General features: G+C 40.5%; 1 protein-coding gene across 1 annotated transcript; it reads left to right on the forward strand.

Annotated features, from left to right (window-relative positions):
- The first annotated feature begins 1,218 nt into the window (after positions 1 to 1,218).
- Positions 1,219 to 18,705, forward strand: LOC137281802 (protein O-mannosyl-transferase TMTC4-like). Its single transcript, XM_067813419.1, has 17 exons — positions 1,219 to 1,364; positions 2,204 to 2,557; positions 2,999 to 3,218; positions 3,567 to 3,654; positions 4,352 to 4,464; positions 5,172 to 5,276; positions 6,179 to 6,340; positions 9,907 to 10,109; positions 10,477 to 10,657; positions 11,112 to 11,168; positions 11,834 to 11,905; positions 12,961 to 13,040; positions 13,405 to 13,512; positions 14,996 to 15,137; positions 15,921 to 16,035; positions 16,864 to 17,046; positions 17,484 to 18,705. Exons 2-17 carry the CDS (start codon positions 2,244 to 2,246, stop codon positions 17,618 to 17,620), a joined length of 2,280 nt encoding a protein of 759 aa, XP_067669520.1. The 5' UTR covers positions 1,219 to 1,364; positions 2,204 to 2,243; the 3' UTR covers positions 17,621 to 18,705.
- The last annotated feature ends 484 nt before the right edge of the window (positions 18,706 to 19,189 follow it).

The following is a 19,189-nucleotide window of genomic DNA, read 5'->3' on the forward strand; positions in this document are numbered from 1 at the left end:
TAAGCATGCGTATAATTACGATTGCCATGTCCTATTGCAGAGACAGATTTGTTTTCTTATCTAATAGATCACCATTATGTTGAAACCTTCGTCAAATTTGAAATGCTGAACGAACATGACATGCTGTCGTTCCTGTTTGGAGGGGATACTTACGCGACTGAATGTATAGGGATTCAAACCTGCACTGACATTATAATCACATTTGCATCGTTTGTGCATTCCATCAAACAGCCCTGTGCTATGATTGATATGTCCCTCTCTCTCTCTCTCTCTCTCTCTCTCTCTCTCTCTCTCTCTCTCTCTCTCTCTCTCTCTCTCTCTCTCTCTCTCTCTCTCTCTCTCTCTCTCTCTCTCTCTCTCTCTCTCTCTCTCTCTCTCTGTAAATGGCTTGTGTTGAAATCGCGGTAGACTTATGACTGCAAACAGCTGTCACACTAAATAGCTGTTCTATTCAACTCTCAACCGGGTCATATCAGGGTCACAAATCGTTACTGCACATCTGACGCACTTTGGATATTCGAGTCTATTAACGGTAAGAAAAAAATAATGGAATGATACATTTTATTACTTCAAAATATAAAGACCCTAAGCAATATGTATGAATTAATATGTAATTCACAAATGCTTTTAGTGAACAAGAAATAAATACTATCAAACAAATTATAACAAAACAATGAGAAATGATTATTGCATCATAATTATTAAACAAATCAGATTCAGGAGGGGAGAATCCTCATCGTCACAGGCTATGCACCTTCAGCAGGAGGACATGGACGTTGGAGGCGACGGTAGTGGCCGCTGACATGTAGTTCATTAATTGAGTGGCTTTTAACAGGGGCACTCAAAATAGTGAGTGGCTTTTATCGACCCATAGACTAATAAGTCAAAAAGTTTCTCATCGAGTGGACCAGTCTATCTATGAGCAGGTAAGCCTGATCCCATTTCAAAATAGTAGCCAAAAGTCCAATATGAGCACTGTAGACAATGGTAGACCTAACCATTCAGTAGATCGTATTTGTATCACAGCGTAATGCTGTTGACATATTATCCTTCAGTGTAAACACAAAAAGACCCATTTCTATTGATTTGGCTCAAACCACATTGACCCAATTGCATGCTACACCGAAGACTGCACTGCTCTTCATGGTAATCAAAGTGCTGTCAGGGGGTATATTGATTGTCGGACATGTGTAGTCGATATAACACACATGTTCCCACAGCGACGTGTTTAGGTCCAGTGGCTCAACGCCGACTGTATGTCGTGTATGTTAAACCTTCCAGATTCACGGCTCCAGCACCTCTGTATGTCCTGTACGCCAATACAGTAACGACTCCAAGAAGGCTCTCCAAGCACGGAATAGTCAGTAAGTGAAACATACATTAACATAGATGGAACATGATAGCCAGAAGGCGTTACCACGTGTCTGGTTCCGTTTCACTGTGCACATATTAAAGTGAATTATACCGTGAATAAAACGTTAAGCGCCACCCAGTATATTTTGCAAAAATATGGGTTGACACGTAGGAAATCTTTCAGAAAAAACGAGCTATCTTAATTTGGATTAGTACTTTTAGTTTAAAAACAAAGCCATAATGGAATTTATCTTTTACTCTCAACAGGATGCATGCGCTTTTGGAAAACATGCATTTTATTTTCCTCAAAAAGGTTACCTTCTCTTGAAAAGTGAAAATCAGAAATGGCTGGTATAAGGTCACATGATTGTCAAGTGAAACCTAAACTCGATAGTCTTGTATAAGCCCAACAGGAATAGTTATTCTGACTTAGAAAGCAGTGTCATCATATCAGTAACAATGTTTCCCTTAATTGAAAATGCAAAATGATTATGACATCCCTAAATCAGTTACCAGATGAACCTTCTCCAAATATGGATTGGTCTGCCTTGTTAGATCAGCATAACATTTCCACAGCTTCACATCTTATATTTGAAATAGGCTATATATTCCTCCCTCGCTCCTACCTACCGTTCACTTGCCCACCCAAACAACCATGTCCCCGATCCACCCACCCTCATCAATATTTTATCAATATAACCTTGTACAACTGTTACTGGTTTCCTACTGGCTTAAAAGTGTTGAAATAATGGCAGAAGCAATACTGTCGCTATAAGAGAGCCATACTCTGTAACTGCCCAGCAATGTAGACACATGAAACAGCTCTACCATCTGCTAATATTACACTCAGACTGTCCACAGGATAACACGCCGTGACAGTGAGGGCTGCGATGACAAACTCAAGACCACCCAAAATCAACAGGCATGTAAGCAGCTACCCGCAACCAGAATGGGATGATGTCCTGCCTGTTCCTAAACTCAGTTTCTCTGTGGCATCTGTCCTCGTCTTCTGTCTGGCCGTGCTGTGTTTTGTGAACAGTTATGACGGAGAGTTTGTCCTTGATGATTACGTTGCCATTCTGAACAACAAAGATGTGCTTCCAGAAACCCCGTTTACCGACATTTTTGTTCACGACTTTTGGGGGAACAAGTTGAACTATAGAAGTCACAAATCCTACAGACCTCTCACCACCATTACTTACAGGTAAGGACATGCATCACTGTTAACAACTGTGGTTTATAACTGAAGACTCCGAAATACCCTTTCCATAACAATGGAAAAATGCTTCATACAGTCCTTTGGATATCATACCAAGGACACGTCGCCAGGTACTGCAAGTGGTACTGTCCTTAACCAGTAACTGAGCTATTATATTTCCTTGATGTAATACTGGTTTCATGTTCGTTTTACAATGTGATATTGTATAAACTAGTTTTGTTGAACCCGGAGTTTTTTTAAAACCAGCGACACAAGACAAGTATTTGTTTGAATTGGTCATTCTCACTTTTGGGGGGTCTGTTCATATTTAGGAATGATCATTTCTTTTCTCAAGATTTCCCAGCAAAATGATACTTTTTTTGTTTGTACACCTTATTAAGCGATAGTAATATTTGCCTGAATAGAATTATGTCTCCTCCACTGTAGGTGGAACTACGCATGGGCAGGATCTATGCAGCCTGAAGGATTCCACTTTGTCAACATCATCCTGCACGGCTTGGTGTCAGTCATCTTCCTGGCAGTATTCTCTGTCCTCATGTCTGGTTACCAGGTGGACCAGGAATCTGCCAGACCGGTGTTTGCCTCGCCCCGAGCTGCTCTCCTGTGTGCTGTGTTGTTTGCTGTGCATCCCATACACACCGAAAGCGTGAGTAACACCTATGGCTCCTTTGTCCTAAATCATGTTTGTCCATCACATGAATGGACCTAAGTTCAATACATTTACTAAAAAGACTTTAACGTCTATATGAGAAATTGCTTTGATATGGTCTGATACAAAAGATGGTGATATCAACTGATGCAATTTTATTTTTTTCCTAAGAGATTTGACTCAGTTTAAAGGTTTACAGTACGTCTAGTCTCAGAAATTTGGATACATACAAATAAACCCAATTAAATTTAACAGGAGCAACAATGAGACGGTAGATCACTCACTCATTCACTCACACACTCCTGACATCATGCATTCTACCTAAGTAAATTGATTTTTTTTCAGGTAGCAGGGATCGTGGGTCGGGCTGACCTGCTGTGTGCCTTGACCTTCCTTCTATCGTTCCTGCTGTACGCCAGGGCCTGTCTCTCAAGTAAGTCTTCATAGCGATTACATGTATATCCTGACTGTAACATTCAAGCTGTCAGGGCCTGTCTCTCAAATAAGTCTTCATAGCGATCATATCCTGACTGTAACATACAAGCTGTCAGGCCTGTCTCTCAAGTAAGTCTTCATAGCGATTATATCCTGAGTGTAACATACAAGCTGTCAGGGCCTGTCTTTCAAGTAAGTCTTCATAGCGATCATATCCTGAGTGTAACATACAAGCTGTCAGGGCCTGTCTCTCAAGTAAGTCTTCATAGCGATCATATCCTGACTGTAACATACAAGCTGTCAGGGCCTGTCTCTCAAGTAAGTCTTCATAGCGATTATATCCTGACTGTAAATTACAGGACATCAAATATCTTCTTTATACAACTGATCACTTCGACGTTTTATTCACGACGTGAAATTACTACGTTAGGGTGACGTGTTTCAGTGGATAATTTACCTACAATATTTCTTTAAAATTTAAGAAATTGTAACTTTTGGTATACAGTTTATATGGCTGAAACAATTCCGAGATGACGTTAGATTTTAACTCATCCAATAAAAGTTTCTATCTGCCCACTCACTCACTCACTCACTCACTCACTCACTAACTCACTCGCCGACTAAAACATTCACCCAATCTATCGCTCAAACAATGAAAGCCTCATTGGTCATGTCATGGATCTCTATGATTTCAGCTTCATCTCAGGCGAGCTACCGTCCCGAGTCCTTCTCCCTGGTGTCTATACTGGCCAGTATGTGTCTGTGTGCCATGTCCACCTTCTGTAAGGAGCAGGGCGTCACTGTCATAGTAAGTAGTCTCATGTCTGGTAAGCTACCGTCCCGAGTCCTTCACACTGGTGTCTATCCTGGCCAGTATGTGTCTGTGTGCCATGTCCACCTTCTGTAAGGAGCAGGGCATCACTGTCATAGTAAGTAGTCCCTTTTTACCCAGCACCGACCGTTGTACCAGAATGCATCTTAAAGGGAGGGTAATGTCCTTCTAACTCTCCATTCCTGAAAAATATTAGAGACCCTGGATGAGCGGAGGCACATTAGTTTTAAGCAGTGGAGAGTTGCAAGGGATTTATCCTACTTATATTACATTCAAAGTATTGGGAATATTTCTGTTATAAAATTATATATCAAAATGACAAAATGAAGTCTTTAAAATGAAACTGGTATTCATTGCTCCAATCCTGAAAAGTAATGGCGTGAGCAGACAATGGAAAGATGTCACAAATGTAATTTAACACTGTACCACAGGATGCGAGTTGCTGCTCTATATACACGCTCTCTTGTGTATATCATACAGTTACACTTCTTGTACTGTCGGTAGAACATCTTAACATAAATGTGCCAGAAAGATACTGTACAACCTATCTAATGTTAACGACTGATAAGTTATTCTGTACATGAAACGGATCAACCACTATAGTTTGTACCTATGTCAGCTTGACAATATGTCTGACAATAGTGATTCACAGTATAATGATTCTAGATGGTGTGCATTTGCAGGGTATTTGTAGCGCGTATGATATAATCGTTGTGTGTGAAGTCGACCCTTTCCATTTGCTGGGACTCAACAAGGCAAAGAAGTTCAAGGAAGATAGATCAAAGAAGGTAAGCAGTCAAAAGAAAACCTGCTTGGTTGGTTGGTTGGTTGGTTGGTTCGGGTTAGAAACGCAATGAGAAACAACAATACCTACGTTCAGTGTCGTGTATGGCGACGCGATCCTTCACATTCGCACACCTGCAAATTCTATTTTACTAAGGTTTCCTCAGTATCACAGGATATGGGAGTAAGGACATTCAAACAGTTGGACTGGCGAACTGGATATAGGCGCTATACAAATGTCTGGTATAATAATAGTATAAAAGAAATTTCCAGTATCATCAGATCTGGAATATTGTATATCTACATCAATGGTGTAAATAAAAAACAGGACAGGAATCTTTACGAAAATAGATGTTGCATGTATGGTAGTGATAGATACGTCAACTTGCGTCAGTTGGCCTTACTTGGTCCGAGATGGCCTGTTATTATGTTCTGTAGTATCCATTCTCACTCACATTATGTGTCCCATGCGGGATTCGAACTCACACCTAAACGCCAATACACAAAGTCATCGATCTGACCTACCGCGGTTTCCACTGCAATGGAGGTTCGAATCATGGATGGCGCTAAATCCCCCAAAGCATCGGGACTGTACTTTACTGAAAGAGTGTTGTCCCAGTCCGGAAATATGTTACACTTAGCCTCTTTTCCACACGTCATTGTGCATGGGACTGTATTGATACACAGAATACGGGATCCAGACTACTAGTTGCCAGAGTACCATTTTTGTGGAGGCCGTGGTAGCTGAGCGGGTTAGATCGCACAGTTTTTGTGTTGTCGATCATGTGCCTAAATGAAACTGTGGCCATACTTTATTGGGAACGTGTAATTCCAAATATGACACATGTTATGTTGTCACTAGTTATTGCACCTGTGTTGCAACTGTATGCCTTTACATACATTCCAGGTTACGCGACCGCGATGGATTAATGGTCTCGTCAAGCGTCACCTTATCTTGTTTATTACCGGCGTGTTGGTCCTCAACATTCGGCTGCGGGTCATGGGAGAAATGCCTATATTCGATGCCAACATCATTCCACATGGCTTTGTCAATGGCACAATATACAGAGTAAGTGAGGACGGGTGACATCAGAAATGGGCTTCACGATTAAACCCATGTGGGGAAACGAACCTTGGTTTTCAGCAGGACGAGCGGACGCTTAAAGCACTAGCCTACTGCCACCACCCCGATAAACCAGGAAAAGGGCCTACATGACCCTGTTAGTGTCTGTCTGTTGATTGCCATCGCCTTCAGCACTGTTCCAACTATATGGCGGCGGTCTGTCAATAATGGAGTCTGCACCAGGCAGTCCAGTGATCAATATCATGAGCATCTATTTACGACAATAGAATCGTCAAAACCCTGCCCACATCCACAGAGTCGATTGTATAATTGTGACAATATCATAAAACGATATCTGTTACAGCAGTATTACAGGTGCATGTTTATAAACAACTCGAGTCTGAATCAGACAATCCAGTGATTGCCACCATGAGATACGATGAGAGGAAATGCGTTTATGAATCAGTCTGAAATACTGAGGAACATAAACACATGCAAAGTATGCTCAGCTGTTCACCCGAAATAATTCGGGAATGTGTATGGTGTAACCTTCATCAAATAACCTCTGAGCAAGAGTGACATGTCGCTCTTTGAACAAATCTTATATATAACAATTTATTGATTTATTTTCCACAACGTTGCCCTTCGTCAGATGGATAAAGGTATCGTGACAACTTTGCATTAAAAACCACAAAATGGGCGTGTTTTGCAAGTAAGGGTAAAATGCATACTACAAAACCACCCCACAGCACAGAGCAGATCGTACTTCAGCAGAAAACCTCTTTGCAATGCCAAAATTAACTTCAGCAGAGCGAGAGAGGGCCATCGGAATGCGGCAACTCGCTATTAGAGACTTCTGTTCGCGCATTGTTGTGTTTCCCGAATCGACCCACTGATCGTGAAATCTCTAGTTTGGCCATATGTCGGCGATAACCTGTTCAATACATTATCAGCCATGTCGAACGTTTGTACGTAGCACGCGCCTGTGTGATTGCTTCACAAATAACTCACAAATAACTCAGATAATAAATTGCAAAACTGGACTTTTTGCTGTTGCTTTTAGGTGAGATCAAATTGAAAGAGGAGAAGTTTCTTTTGCCAGTCAGCATAAATATACATGTTTATCATACAATGGATAGTGTTCTCGGCAGGATAGAGCCAACAGATATTTTGGTAGCCGTTGGGGTCATATACGGATATCCATGCAAATTAGAGAGGTCATATGCAAATTTTAGGGAGTACATGCACTTTCATAAACATGGCGTCACGGGTCGGTGATCGTGTCCGGATTGACGGTCGTGGTTACGGTCCTGTCAGAGCTTTGATGCCAGAAAATTCATGCCTGGTTCTAAGGGTTGACAGAAATTTTCTGAAATTCCACGCGAGTTATGTTTGGTTTCTTCAAACGTAAGCTAAGATTTGTTGGAAAAAATACGTTCTTTAACATAAAAGCTTAACGGAAGGTAGATGGCGTTAGATGGCGTTATGAGTGATCAGTAGAAAATTGTGTAACTGAGCTTGTGACGTCACGTATTCCTCGCGCCTGTGTGACGTAATGTGATGTATTCCAATGTGGGTTGTTGTAGTATTAATGTATATTTTCGGGGGTAGATTATCTTGTTTATAGGCCGTCTAAACCTGCAATCGTGACAATTGTTTTGAAAAGTGAAAGCTTTATGTTTTCACAATCTACTGCCAATTAGTTGTGTCACCTGTTTTGCTTATTTTCCGAGATACAACTTGTTTTCATAGACGATTCTGTCAAAATCGCTTCTTGTCATAATGATTATTTATCGTTCTCTCAAAAGTAGTTTTGATCAATTTATCTCGATAAAAACAAACCATAATCTAAATGAAACTCAAAGTGACTTCAGACTGTGATGCCACGATTTAACAAAATGATGGCGCCCTGTCGCGAACATCCGCATGTCTGAGAATAAATGCTATTTAGGACTGTTTTCACCGAGTTACAAAATCTAAACTACTTTCTACTGGTAGTAAAATATACATTTGATTCATGTACAATTTGATTTTGCATGACATTACTCATAACATAACAATTTCACTCTTAGAAGCGACCTGGGTGTCAATATAGTACGATTTTAGTATTATTGTCACTTCGACCACAGTCTCAATCGCTTCCGTGGAAGAAATCGTTAGGTTACAAGTTGTGTCATGTAAAATCCTTTTGGTTATAAATCACCTACTGCAACTAGTTGACTTTTTAACTCAATAAAAGCAAATCTGAATCTTCTATCATGGAAGCGAGGTAGGTGTCGAATCACCCGATTTAATACTACAGGCTTCCATACGCTTGCTTCGCACTCACAAATCAACATAGTTAGCACGACCTGAGGGGTCCCGTGGAAATACCTGTGCACGGTTACACCATCACCCGACACCTGGGAGAGTTTGACGGCAACCTAACGATTTGGCAACTCTTTAGTGACGTCGAGAAATCAGCAAATTGACGAGCTTGTTACACATTTTATATACAATTAACTGAAAATCCTTCCTCACATGACGTCACTGTATATATGCTTTGGCGACAGTTACGTAACTAATCTGTGGATTTGTTGGCGGGCGAGAGCGAAGCAGCCGACATTTTGGCAGCTCAAGACTAATCACAGGTCTTTCATATGGTTGAAAGAGTACAAAAATGTGAGTTTATTCCTTCTTTATAAAGTAGGAATGACATAGTATGATAAACAGGTTATGACATTCGTCTGTTTTGGGATTGTTAACATCCTGCATTAGGAATAAACACTATGTACAGCTCTCAAGGCTCGCTAAATTTGTTCCTAATGTAGAATATTAACCATCCCCAAAACACATTCGCTTGATAACCTATATTTACATAGCACAGTGGTTTCAGAGTCTGTGATTTTGCGGTGATGCAACAGGTGCTAGGGAGGTAAACCCCTTGATCTCAGTCGATCTCAGGCACTAATCTCCTTATGTAGATAGACTCAAGAAGTTTTCTCTGACTACAATTACTGAAGTTGGAAGCCAGGATTTGAGTGCGGTATCCGGTACCTCAGATATTGTGAAATGTAAACACCAAAGGCTGGAACTGTTCTAATATTCCTCAACATGAAAGGAGTGAGTGAGTGAGTTTAGTTTTACGCTGCACTCAGCAATATTCCAGCCATATGGCGGCGGTCTGTAAATAATCGAGTCTGGACCAGACAATCCAGTGACCAACAACACGAGCATCGATCGGCGCAATTGGGAACCGATGACATGTGTCAATGAAGTCAGCGAGCTCGGTTCGTCTGTTAGTGATTGAGATTAGATCTGTTATAGTCCCGTATATAGATACGAATATACTTTATCTAGAAAACTGGAAATTTGTTACCTGTGAAAATACATTATCTAATGGAATTTGGGAAACTGTGTGAATTAAGTACACGAAATACGGAACAGACTGACGCCGGGGTAGAGGGTATGTAAATGATCATAAATTAACTAGCTTCCGGAGGGACCTTCTTGTGGCGATATTGAGGGATTTTCGGATTGGAGAGATGTCAGTTTAGAGGGCTTCTGCTGTATGTGTTATAAATTATTTCTAGGCTTTAAACTACAACTACCTTTATGCCATCAACGTCTGGCTGCTGTTGAATCCATGGTGGCTGTGCTGTGAATGGTCAATGGGTTGTATACCTGTCATCACGTCATTGGCTGATCCCAGAATACTGGCAGTGATAGCTCTCTGGACTGGGTTTGGTGCTATTGTGTTCCATTGCAGCAACGGGGTTGTCACACATGATCGCCGGTGAGTAATAATTATAATTAAGTCCTTGGGATATCGTATTTAAGGTGTATTCTGCTTGTTGTATAAACATCAGTTATCGTGTTTGAACAGAGTAGATACAGCGTACAGGCAACATGTATAAAATTAGGCAAAGTTAAGCAGGGACTTGAGGAGTATGTAGACGAATAGGTATGTATGTAGATCTTCGTCCATCTTACGACTTTCTAGGGCTCCTAGCTAATGAGGGGCTTGGAGTGTATATCGAAGAATAAAGTTAAATTTAATATGGTCCAGTATGATGAGATCTTCATTACTTACTTCTTTGCCTCATTCCCAATCTTTTAGAATAGATCATTTTACGCGTGATTGTAAATGTTTCTATCCACAGGATCCTGATAACGTCCCTGGCAATGTTGTGTGTTCCCTTCCTGCCAGCCAGCAACCTGTTTTTCCGTGTGGGCTTCGTGATAGCAGAGAGGATTCTGTACCTGTCCTGTGCTGGTTTCTGTATGTTGGTGGTGCTCGGGGCCAGGCAGATCTCCTATAAATTTCACTCTACTGCCAGACAGGTAAGTTTATAATACACGTCCATGGTGTTGATTTCATGCTTAAAGGTCCAGAGATGTGAGTGCATTTTGGTTGATGGTATGAACTATAGGTTCGAGGATAGTGTCATGAGTAGTACATAGGATAGTAGTAATACCAAGTGTGTGGTCAATTACAGTATATGGCGTTTTCATTGAAGTTCTTGGTTGATGGTATAAACTATAGTTTCGTGGATGTTTTCATTAGTAGTCCATGAGATAGGCGTAATACCAAGAGTGTGGTCAGTTACAGTAAATGGCAATATCATTGAGGTATCGTACAGTTCGTGGTTGATGGTATATGCTAAAGTTTCGCTGATAGTTTCTTTAGCTGTTGTTAAGATCGGCGTAATACCAAGAATGTCGTTCACAGTGCACATCAGTGAACAGTGTAAATGTTTCGGATTTCATGTCTAATCTGAGCATGTTTGTATTGCAGATGGTATCGGCTGGCTTCATATTTCTCATAGTTACATTTGTTCTTAGGTCAGTTCAGGTAGGTGCCTGAAATTGAAACTAAAGTTATTTCAGTATACTGTCTGTAAATACTCGCAACGCTATCAAAATATTTCAACAACTACAAACAACAACGGTGTCTATCCTCTACTGCAAGTTCTTATCAGTAAATTCATTCCCACCTTCCCCCACAACTCTACATCCTTCTCTGAGTCAGTCCTCAACACTGCTATCATCTCCCCTCATGCATTACAATACACCTCGTTATCCACCCGTCATTGTCAACACAGCCATCCTGTCCTCTATCCATTAAGTTTACCTCCTTAAATACTAGAATCTGCACTTTACCGAGTTAGTGTAACCCCAAACAATCCTAAACATACCTATCCATTCCTGTCCCCCTTATGCACGAACTCTACCTTGTTATCCACCAGTCCTTCTCATTAAAGTTATCCTTTCCTGTCCTATTTATGCGTGCACCCTACCTGGTTATCCACTAATCCTGCTGATTACACCTACCCTTTCCTGTCCTTCTTATACATTAACCCTACCTCGTTATCTACCCGTCCTTCTTGTTACAGCTATCCTTTCCCGTGCTCTATCCATTACCGCTACCTCATTAAAAAGCACTAGAATCTGCACTTCACCGATTCACCGAGAAAGTGTAACCCCAAATATAACACGATGTATCTAATTTCCATCCAGAGAAGTAACGAATGGAGAGTACCTCTGGCTTTGTTCACGTCAGGAGATAAGATCTGCCCCAACAATGGAAAGGTAAGCTTGTGGTAGCAATATCTCCTTTGAGTCCGAGTTTATTTATTTATTTATTTATTTATTTATTTATTTATTTATTTATTTATTTATTTATTTATTTATTTATTTGTTTGTTTGTTTATTTGTTTGTTTATTTGGTACTTTTCTTAAACTTCCAGCAGTATGGCGGCGTGATAGGTCAGTGCACTTCACGCATTGTGAACCCGGGTGTTCGGCGTGACGTGTGCTTGCATTATATTTAACCATGAGGATATTCCATTGCCTCTCTCTGAGTCTGTCATAGTTCCGAGTGAGTGAGTGAGTGAGTGAGTGAGTGAGTGAGTGAGTGAGTGAGTTGTTAGCAATATTCCAGCCGGGAACACCAGAAATGGGGTTCACACATTGTACCCGTGTGGGGAACCGAACCCAGGTTTTTGGCATTACAAGTGAACGATTTAACCGCTAGGCTACCCTACCGCCCCCTGTCATAGCAAATCACTACTTTATAATAGAATGATTTCTGCTGCATAGCACATTACCATATCTTACGGGGAAGACATTTGTTTGACGTAGTTTGTATAACGTATAAATCCAATATGACCCGTAAATATCATACCTTCTCTGATTTGTTTTGTCTGATGTGTATTTAACATTGTTGTAAAGGAAGTATCATGTCATTCATGCGCAAACAACTCGGTTCTTGTTTTTGAGAGATCTCTTCTGGGCGCCGAGTGTGACGTTATGTTTATCAAAAACCATTTGACCTATTCACAAGCCCAGTAGTTCTTTCTGTTAGACTTTAGCCAGTGTCAGACCCTATCCGATGTATTTTTGTACATCAGGTAAGTGTATGCAAACACAATGTGACTTCCTGATTCTATTGCTCTCTGGCAACAGATCCTATAGCTAGTTGCAAGTGAAGTCACTGATCGAATGGTTTTGATCGGTAATTTACCGATCGCACATTGACGTTGCAGGAACTTGAAAACAACATCTATGGTTAATGGTTAATCATGTCTACCTTCTACTATTAACAGGGAGCATACAGCAACGTTTTCAACTGTTTGTAATTACAGATTCAGATGGGCTTAGCCATGCATTATGATGCTATCAACAAAACAGACGTTGCCATCATGAAATACAGACGAGCGATTGAGTAGGTTCTTTCTGTGTTACTGGTCAGTGTATAAGAGCACTCTAAACAGTTGGTTCCCATACCAAATATTCTGCTGCCAAAACCTATACATTAAATCACTAATGATTCAAAATGTAATGTCACCATCGAAGATAATAGAAATATCCATGTTACATTTCCTCTGCTTGGCAGCTTCAGAGAATATATTAACCAAATACATGAAGTTATGTAAGTATGATAACAGTGACCCTAGGTTCAATACCTAACGCATTATTTTATATAATATTTAATAAAACGCCTAATTAATGGCTGTGCATTTGTTGAATATCGCTGCATGTACTGACAGCAACACTTTATTGTTCCATGGGGATCGTTTCCCCATTAGGTTGAATTCTCAGGACTACGCATCAATGCTTAACTTGGCCCTCATCTTCAGACGTGAAGGCGACATCCTGGAGGCCGAACAGCTCCTTGAGAGATCTGTCGCTCTCAGGTACAGCATCATCCGTCTTCATGCGTCTCGTGTAGCACGTACCCAAGGTGGTAGTGTGCGTCCCCGTGCATAGAGCCCAAGTCAAGAATTAGTTGAAATTAAGCAACGTTGGTCACTGAGAGTTTTTGGATGGTGTCCTTATCAGGCAGCCAGACTCCTGAGAGTTTGTAGGACATCAGTCCTGACCAAATTATGATCTATACCCCACAGGTATAACCCTAGTCAAGTGAGTTTGTTCATGAACTGTGTCTGACCATCCAACAGAGAATGGGTACCCGGTGGGATAAGTCACATTTCTGTTAACTTTGTGGCGCCTCGAAGGCACCTTGGGTTATCCGGAATAATAAGATGCTTCCACACGTTCATGGAAACAGGCGCTTAATAAATATGCATATTTATATTTTCACATCATCTTCATTTTCTGCCCCATAATGATAAACAATATTTCATGATTATCACAGTACCTTGTTCATATCATTCACTTTATTATGTCTTCATGTTAAAGTTGGTTGGTATTACCTTATCGCATTCATATTCTTTCCATCACCTTCTCTCATTCAAATTGTTTTACTCTGGTGTCCACTGCCTTGATATTGCTGGAACACTACAAAAAAGCGACGTAAAACCATACCCAAATCAAACTGTTTTACAAGAAGCTTTCAAAATACTAATTATGTACCATCCCGTGTAATGTGCTGCTGGTCGGGAGTTCGCTCAGTTATTGAAAATATTTTGTGTTTCATACTCTCATATTTCTCAATATTTCACAGGGATTTCAAATTACTTGTATAAAATGTTCACACATATATGCTAAATCTATCATTCATTGCTTTGAATGTACCTGTGTAAAGTATACCCAAATCTTTAAAAATGACCCCGTTCTATTAGGTGTACAAGGAGTAAAGATGTCTCTATTTATATTTACTGTCAAAAACTATATTAATTCGTGAATAATCCGCAAGCAAATATCCATTTTAATAGAAATGTGAAAGCGTATATTTCACTCCCGAATGAAAGATGATTGAAACAGCCTAAGTATTGGGAAGTATGGACTCCTGAGTGTACAGAAGACTGTATTTGATTTCACTCTAACAACAATTTTAAAGCAATAACTTTGTGAAAAAAAAGGTGTTTTCAAATGTATTTTTTCACTGGATTATGTGGTCTATCATTTTATTGACTCATATATTTAGAGTGGGTGAGTATGGTCTTACGCCATCTATAGCAATATTGCAGCAATATCATGGCAGGAGACACAAGAAATTGGCTTCACACATTGTAGCCATGTAGGGATTTGAACCCGGGTCTTCAGCATGCCGAGCGGACGCTTTAACCACTAGGCTACTCCACAGCCCCTTATGTATACATATTTTGAGACCGCTTGGCAGGTATACTATTGTCTAGCAACAATTAACACTTTATACAATAAATACCATTATTTTCTTTAAATGAGAACTGTGATTACCATTCCGTACATTTACAGATCTGACAACGTAGAGGCGTTGGTGGACCTCGGTGTAGTTCGAACAGAACTGAAGAAAAATGAATTGGCAGAGACAAGCTTCCTTGAAGCCATTCGAGAAGACAACAAATGCGTTAAATGCTATTTTAACCTTGGGAATTTTGTATGTTTTAAACCCCAGAAAGAGTTGTTATGTAGATAGTTATATCTGTATCTCCTTTTGGATATTGTGGAAATGAAGTTTGACAGGCTCATAGTCAGAACAAACTTAAAGTCAGTGAGTGAGTTTAGTTTTACGCCACACTCAGCAATATTCCCCCTACATGGAGGCGGCCTGTAAATAACCGAGTCTGGACCAGACAATCCAGTGATCAACAACATGAGCATCTGTCAGCGCAATCGGGAACCGATGATATGTGTCAACCAAGTCACCGAACCTAATCACCCGATCCTGTTAGTCGCCTCTTATGACAAGCATAGTCGCATTTTGTGGCAAGCAAGGATTGCTGAATACCTGTTCTGCCACGAATCTTCACAGGTGGATTCAACTTATTAAAACCTATGACATTTCATTTTTTTGACATTGATTGTTTTCTGTCACTGGACAAATAATTTCTGGTGTAATTTTCAGTTATTTTCTTTGACCCGTGAAGATCCGGGTTAGAATTGGGTCATCATGCGTGTCATGAGAGGCGACTATCGGGTGGTCAGATTTCCTGGACACTGGTCGTTGTCACGCAGTTACGTTGATCGATTCTTATGACGTTGGTCATTGGATTATCCAGACTCCAGTATTTACAGACCGTCGCCATATGGAATATTGTTTAGTGCGGAAACATCAAACAATAATTATATACTATACAACATGTGTTATATTTAAGAAAAAAACATCTCCCGGAATGTTGTTTCACTTGTTGTGACGGCTGTTACTTTATTGTTTCATTAGTATAGAAACACAGGACGATCTAACGAGGCGATCAGTGCATGGCGGAATGCTACCCAAATATATCCTGGTTACACGTCAGCATGGAAAAACTCCATCCTGCTTCTGAATGATCTGAGTAAGTTGGTTGTCGTTGTTGTTGTTGTTGGTGGTGGTGGTGTTGGTGGTGGTGTTGTATAAATCCACAATCACCAACATTCCAGCTATATGAAGCTGACATGTAAATACTCGTACCTGGATCAGATAATCCAGTGATTGATAGAATGAGCAACGACCCCATACCCCTGAGTTCGAATTTGCTGGGGACCGAGTCTTATTGCGAGGTAACTCGAGCTACCTGACTGAGGTGCTTATCACATAATAATTAATTTCAAAAACCTAGTTTACTCATCGCTTCATGTGAATCACATAAATTGCGTTATGTTTTGTAACAATTACAGAATATTAATACAAGTTGCAAACATATGATATGTCATGTCGTAAATGCTCCATTCTAATCCATAGCACCTTAAATATTAATAGAATTGTCAGTTACAGGGTTTTATCATCTATCTGTAGGCAAGACTGAGTCATCATCTATTTGTAGGCAAGACTGAGTCATCATCTATTTGTAGGCAAGACTGAGTCATCGTCTATCTGTAGGCAAGACTGAGTCATCATCTATTTGTAGGCAAGACTGAGTCATCATCTATCTGTAGGCAAGACTGAGTCGAGTAATCATCTATCTGTAGACAAGACTGAGTCATCTGTCAAAAGCAGATCTTTTGCAATAACCTTTTCCAGCGATATGATATTTTCGTCATGATAACAGATGTTTAAAAAATATATATTTACTCACATTCCAAAATACCATCCTACTGGAACTATTTTCATCAACGTTTACGTTCTTGAATATTGTAAACGTTTGTTTACATATGGTGTAGATATACTTGTGCCTTTCATTCAGAGAAATACGACAAAGCTATTGAGGTTGGCAAGGAAGCATTGAAGGCACTGCCACGAGATATGGACCTGATATTCCGCCTGGCCAATATTTACATCATGGTGGATGAGTTCCAGGAAAGTGAGGACCTGTTCCTGGCTGGACTAGAGATAGACCCACACAGCGCTAAGTTCCATCACAACCTTGGTAATATTACTCACAGCTATTTTGACCCTTACTTCAAATGGGACATACATATATTTCCGAGGACAGTCACACTTGGTATTCTGTTACGCTGGCGTTCTTTGTTCATGTGGAAATAATTTTCGAAATATTTTCTGTCATGTTCAAGAATTTTGACAGACATCTTAGTAACGTTTCAAATGTATCCAGCGACAAGGTCACATCATATCTGGTGCACTTTAAATGCACGCACGTATAAGTGTTGCTAATCCCATTTGTTTTTATTCAGAGTTGATAATTAATGTTTTATGGTACGAATTACGATGGTTAAGTAGGGCCTTTTGTTTAGTGCATCACTTGCTGTACCGTCCGAAAGCGGAATATACCATCACTGTATTTCTTTCATCACTGTATTTGCCCGTTCACTGTGTTTACTCAAGCTTGCTGTCCGCTATCACCAGGTGTGATGTACCATCGATGGGGAAAGAACGACCAAGCCGTGTCATCTGTCACACGGGCAGTGGAACTGGAACCAAATGATGCAACATACCGTGGAAACCTACATCTGATTCAAGCCAAAATAGGAAACAACGCGTAGGACACATTTGACGTCTTGATGGGTAAATTCATTAGAAAGTGTTGAAAGAGAAACAAAGCCAGAACATATTTACCTTCAGCGTAACAAAACAAGTGTGACAGTGACGACCTTGAAGGAAAACTCACGACACGTAATTCCGTTTGTGCATATACCAGCAGGCTGGACCAATCCATCATGGCACGGTGTCCCGTGTGTCACTGTTGTAATTAACCACGAAGACTATTTAGAAGGACTTGCTATGGGCGCTCGGTGCTCACTGCTACTTGTGTTGGCATCAGTGGTATCTATCCATGTAAGGTTGCATCAGACGTGGGGAAGTCATGTGGACATGTGAGAAGATATTATTATACCACCCATCAAAAGTGGGACTTACCTACAGCACTCATTATATGTATAGTCACATAAAACATGACTTTCTCTGCTAACTTGGAGGAACCAAATGCAAACCTTATGGAATTGAATTGCATGAGGATCATGCATCACATTGCTGCAAAACATGTGCATGCATTGTGCACGTGAACAGCTGATATGACAATGATAAACATATATATCACTATAGATTTAATTATTATTAAGATAACAATATATGGATGTACAGAATAAGCATGGGATTATGTATATAACACTGTGAGTGTTTACATTTACAAGTATGCCCACCATCCTTTTTCTGTTCATCACTTAATTGGGGCGGTGGGGTAGTCTAGTGGTTAAGGCGTTCGCTCGTCACACCAAAGACCCGGGTTCGATTCCCCACATGCGTACATTGTGTAAAGCCCATTTATGGTTTCCCCAGTCATAGTTTTGCTGGAATAGTGTTAAAAGAGGCGTAAAACCAATACCAATACGTCCCTCACGTTGTAAGACATTGTGTCCTACATCGTCCTCATTTCATACTTGTTCTGCTTTATCACAAGATATAAAGACAAGAGAGATCACTGCATTGTCGTTAAACTGCGTGCTTCCTATCAACGACGACGCTCCAACGTGCGCAAGTGTAAGTGCGACATCCTTCTCTTCTAGCAAGCATTATGTTTGCTGGGAAATGTCCTTTTTGCTCAAACTATTAAAACCGAATTTTCATTTTACTGCTATTGATTTATATGTGATAAGTATGAAGTAGATAACACTTTGGTGAAGAATATTGACACATTCACAGTTAGTGTCACCGAAAAAGATCCAGGGGTTAGACTGGATCTGCAGCAACCCATGTTTGTCGCAAGAGGCGATTAGCAGAATTTTCTGGTCAGGCCCGTTTACGTGGCTGACACATGTCACTGGAAGCCAGCTGTGTGGATCGATGCACATTCACTGGGTGGTCTGGGTCACACTTCATCTGACGTCACAACTGTGCCTTTCAAACCCTCCCCGTCTACAAAGATTACGTGTACATGATAAGGCAACCGGTTGGCTGATTACCGCCATTCGTATATCGAGCTGACATAACACAGCTATTCATAAATCGAGCTCACATAATGTCCTCCAATAATGTCCTTTCATGCATCCCAGCTGTAACATATGCCAGCTACACTGCCACAGATAGGTAATGACTGTGAAGTTTTGGTTCTACGG

Source organism: Haliotis asinina, chromosome 4 (assembly GCF_037392515.1).
Source record: "Haliotis asinina isolate JCU_RB_2024 chromosome 4, JCU_Hal_asi_v2, whole genome shotgun sequence".
In the NCBI taxonomy this organism is placed as follows: Eukaryota; Metazoa; Mollusca; class Gastropoda; order Lepetellida; family Haliotidae; genus Haliotis; species Haliotis asinina.

Bases quoted from the DNA above. Each gene is read 5' to 3' on its own strand.
- LOC137281802 (XM_067813419.1), top strand. From the start codon at position 2,244: ATGACAAACTCAAGACCACCCAAAATCAACAGGCATGTAAGCAGCTAC. The intron at 13,513-14,995 runs GTACAGCATCAT...GTACATTTACAG, and splicing joins GAGAGATCTGTCGCTCTCAG to ATCTGACAACGTAGAGGCGT. The intron at 17,047-17,483 runs GTAATATTACTC...CGCTATCACCAG, and splicing joins TAAGTTCCATCACAACCTTG to GTGTGATGTACCATCGATGG.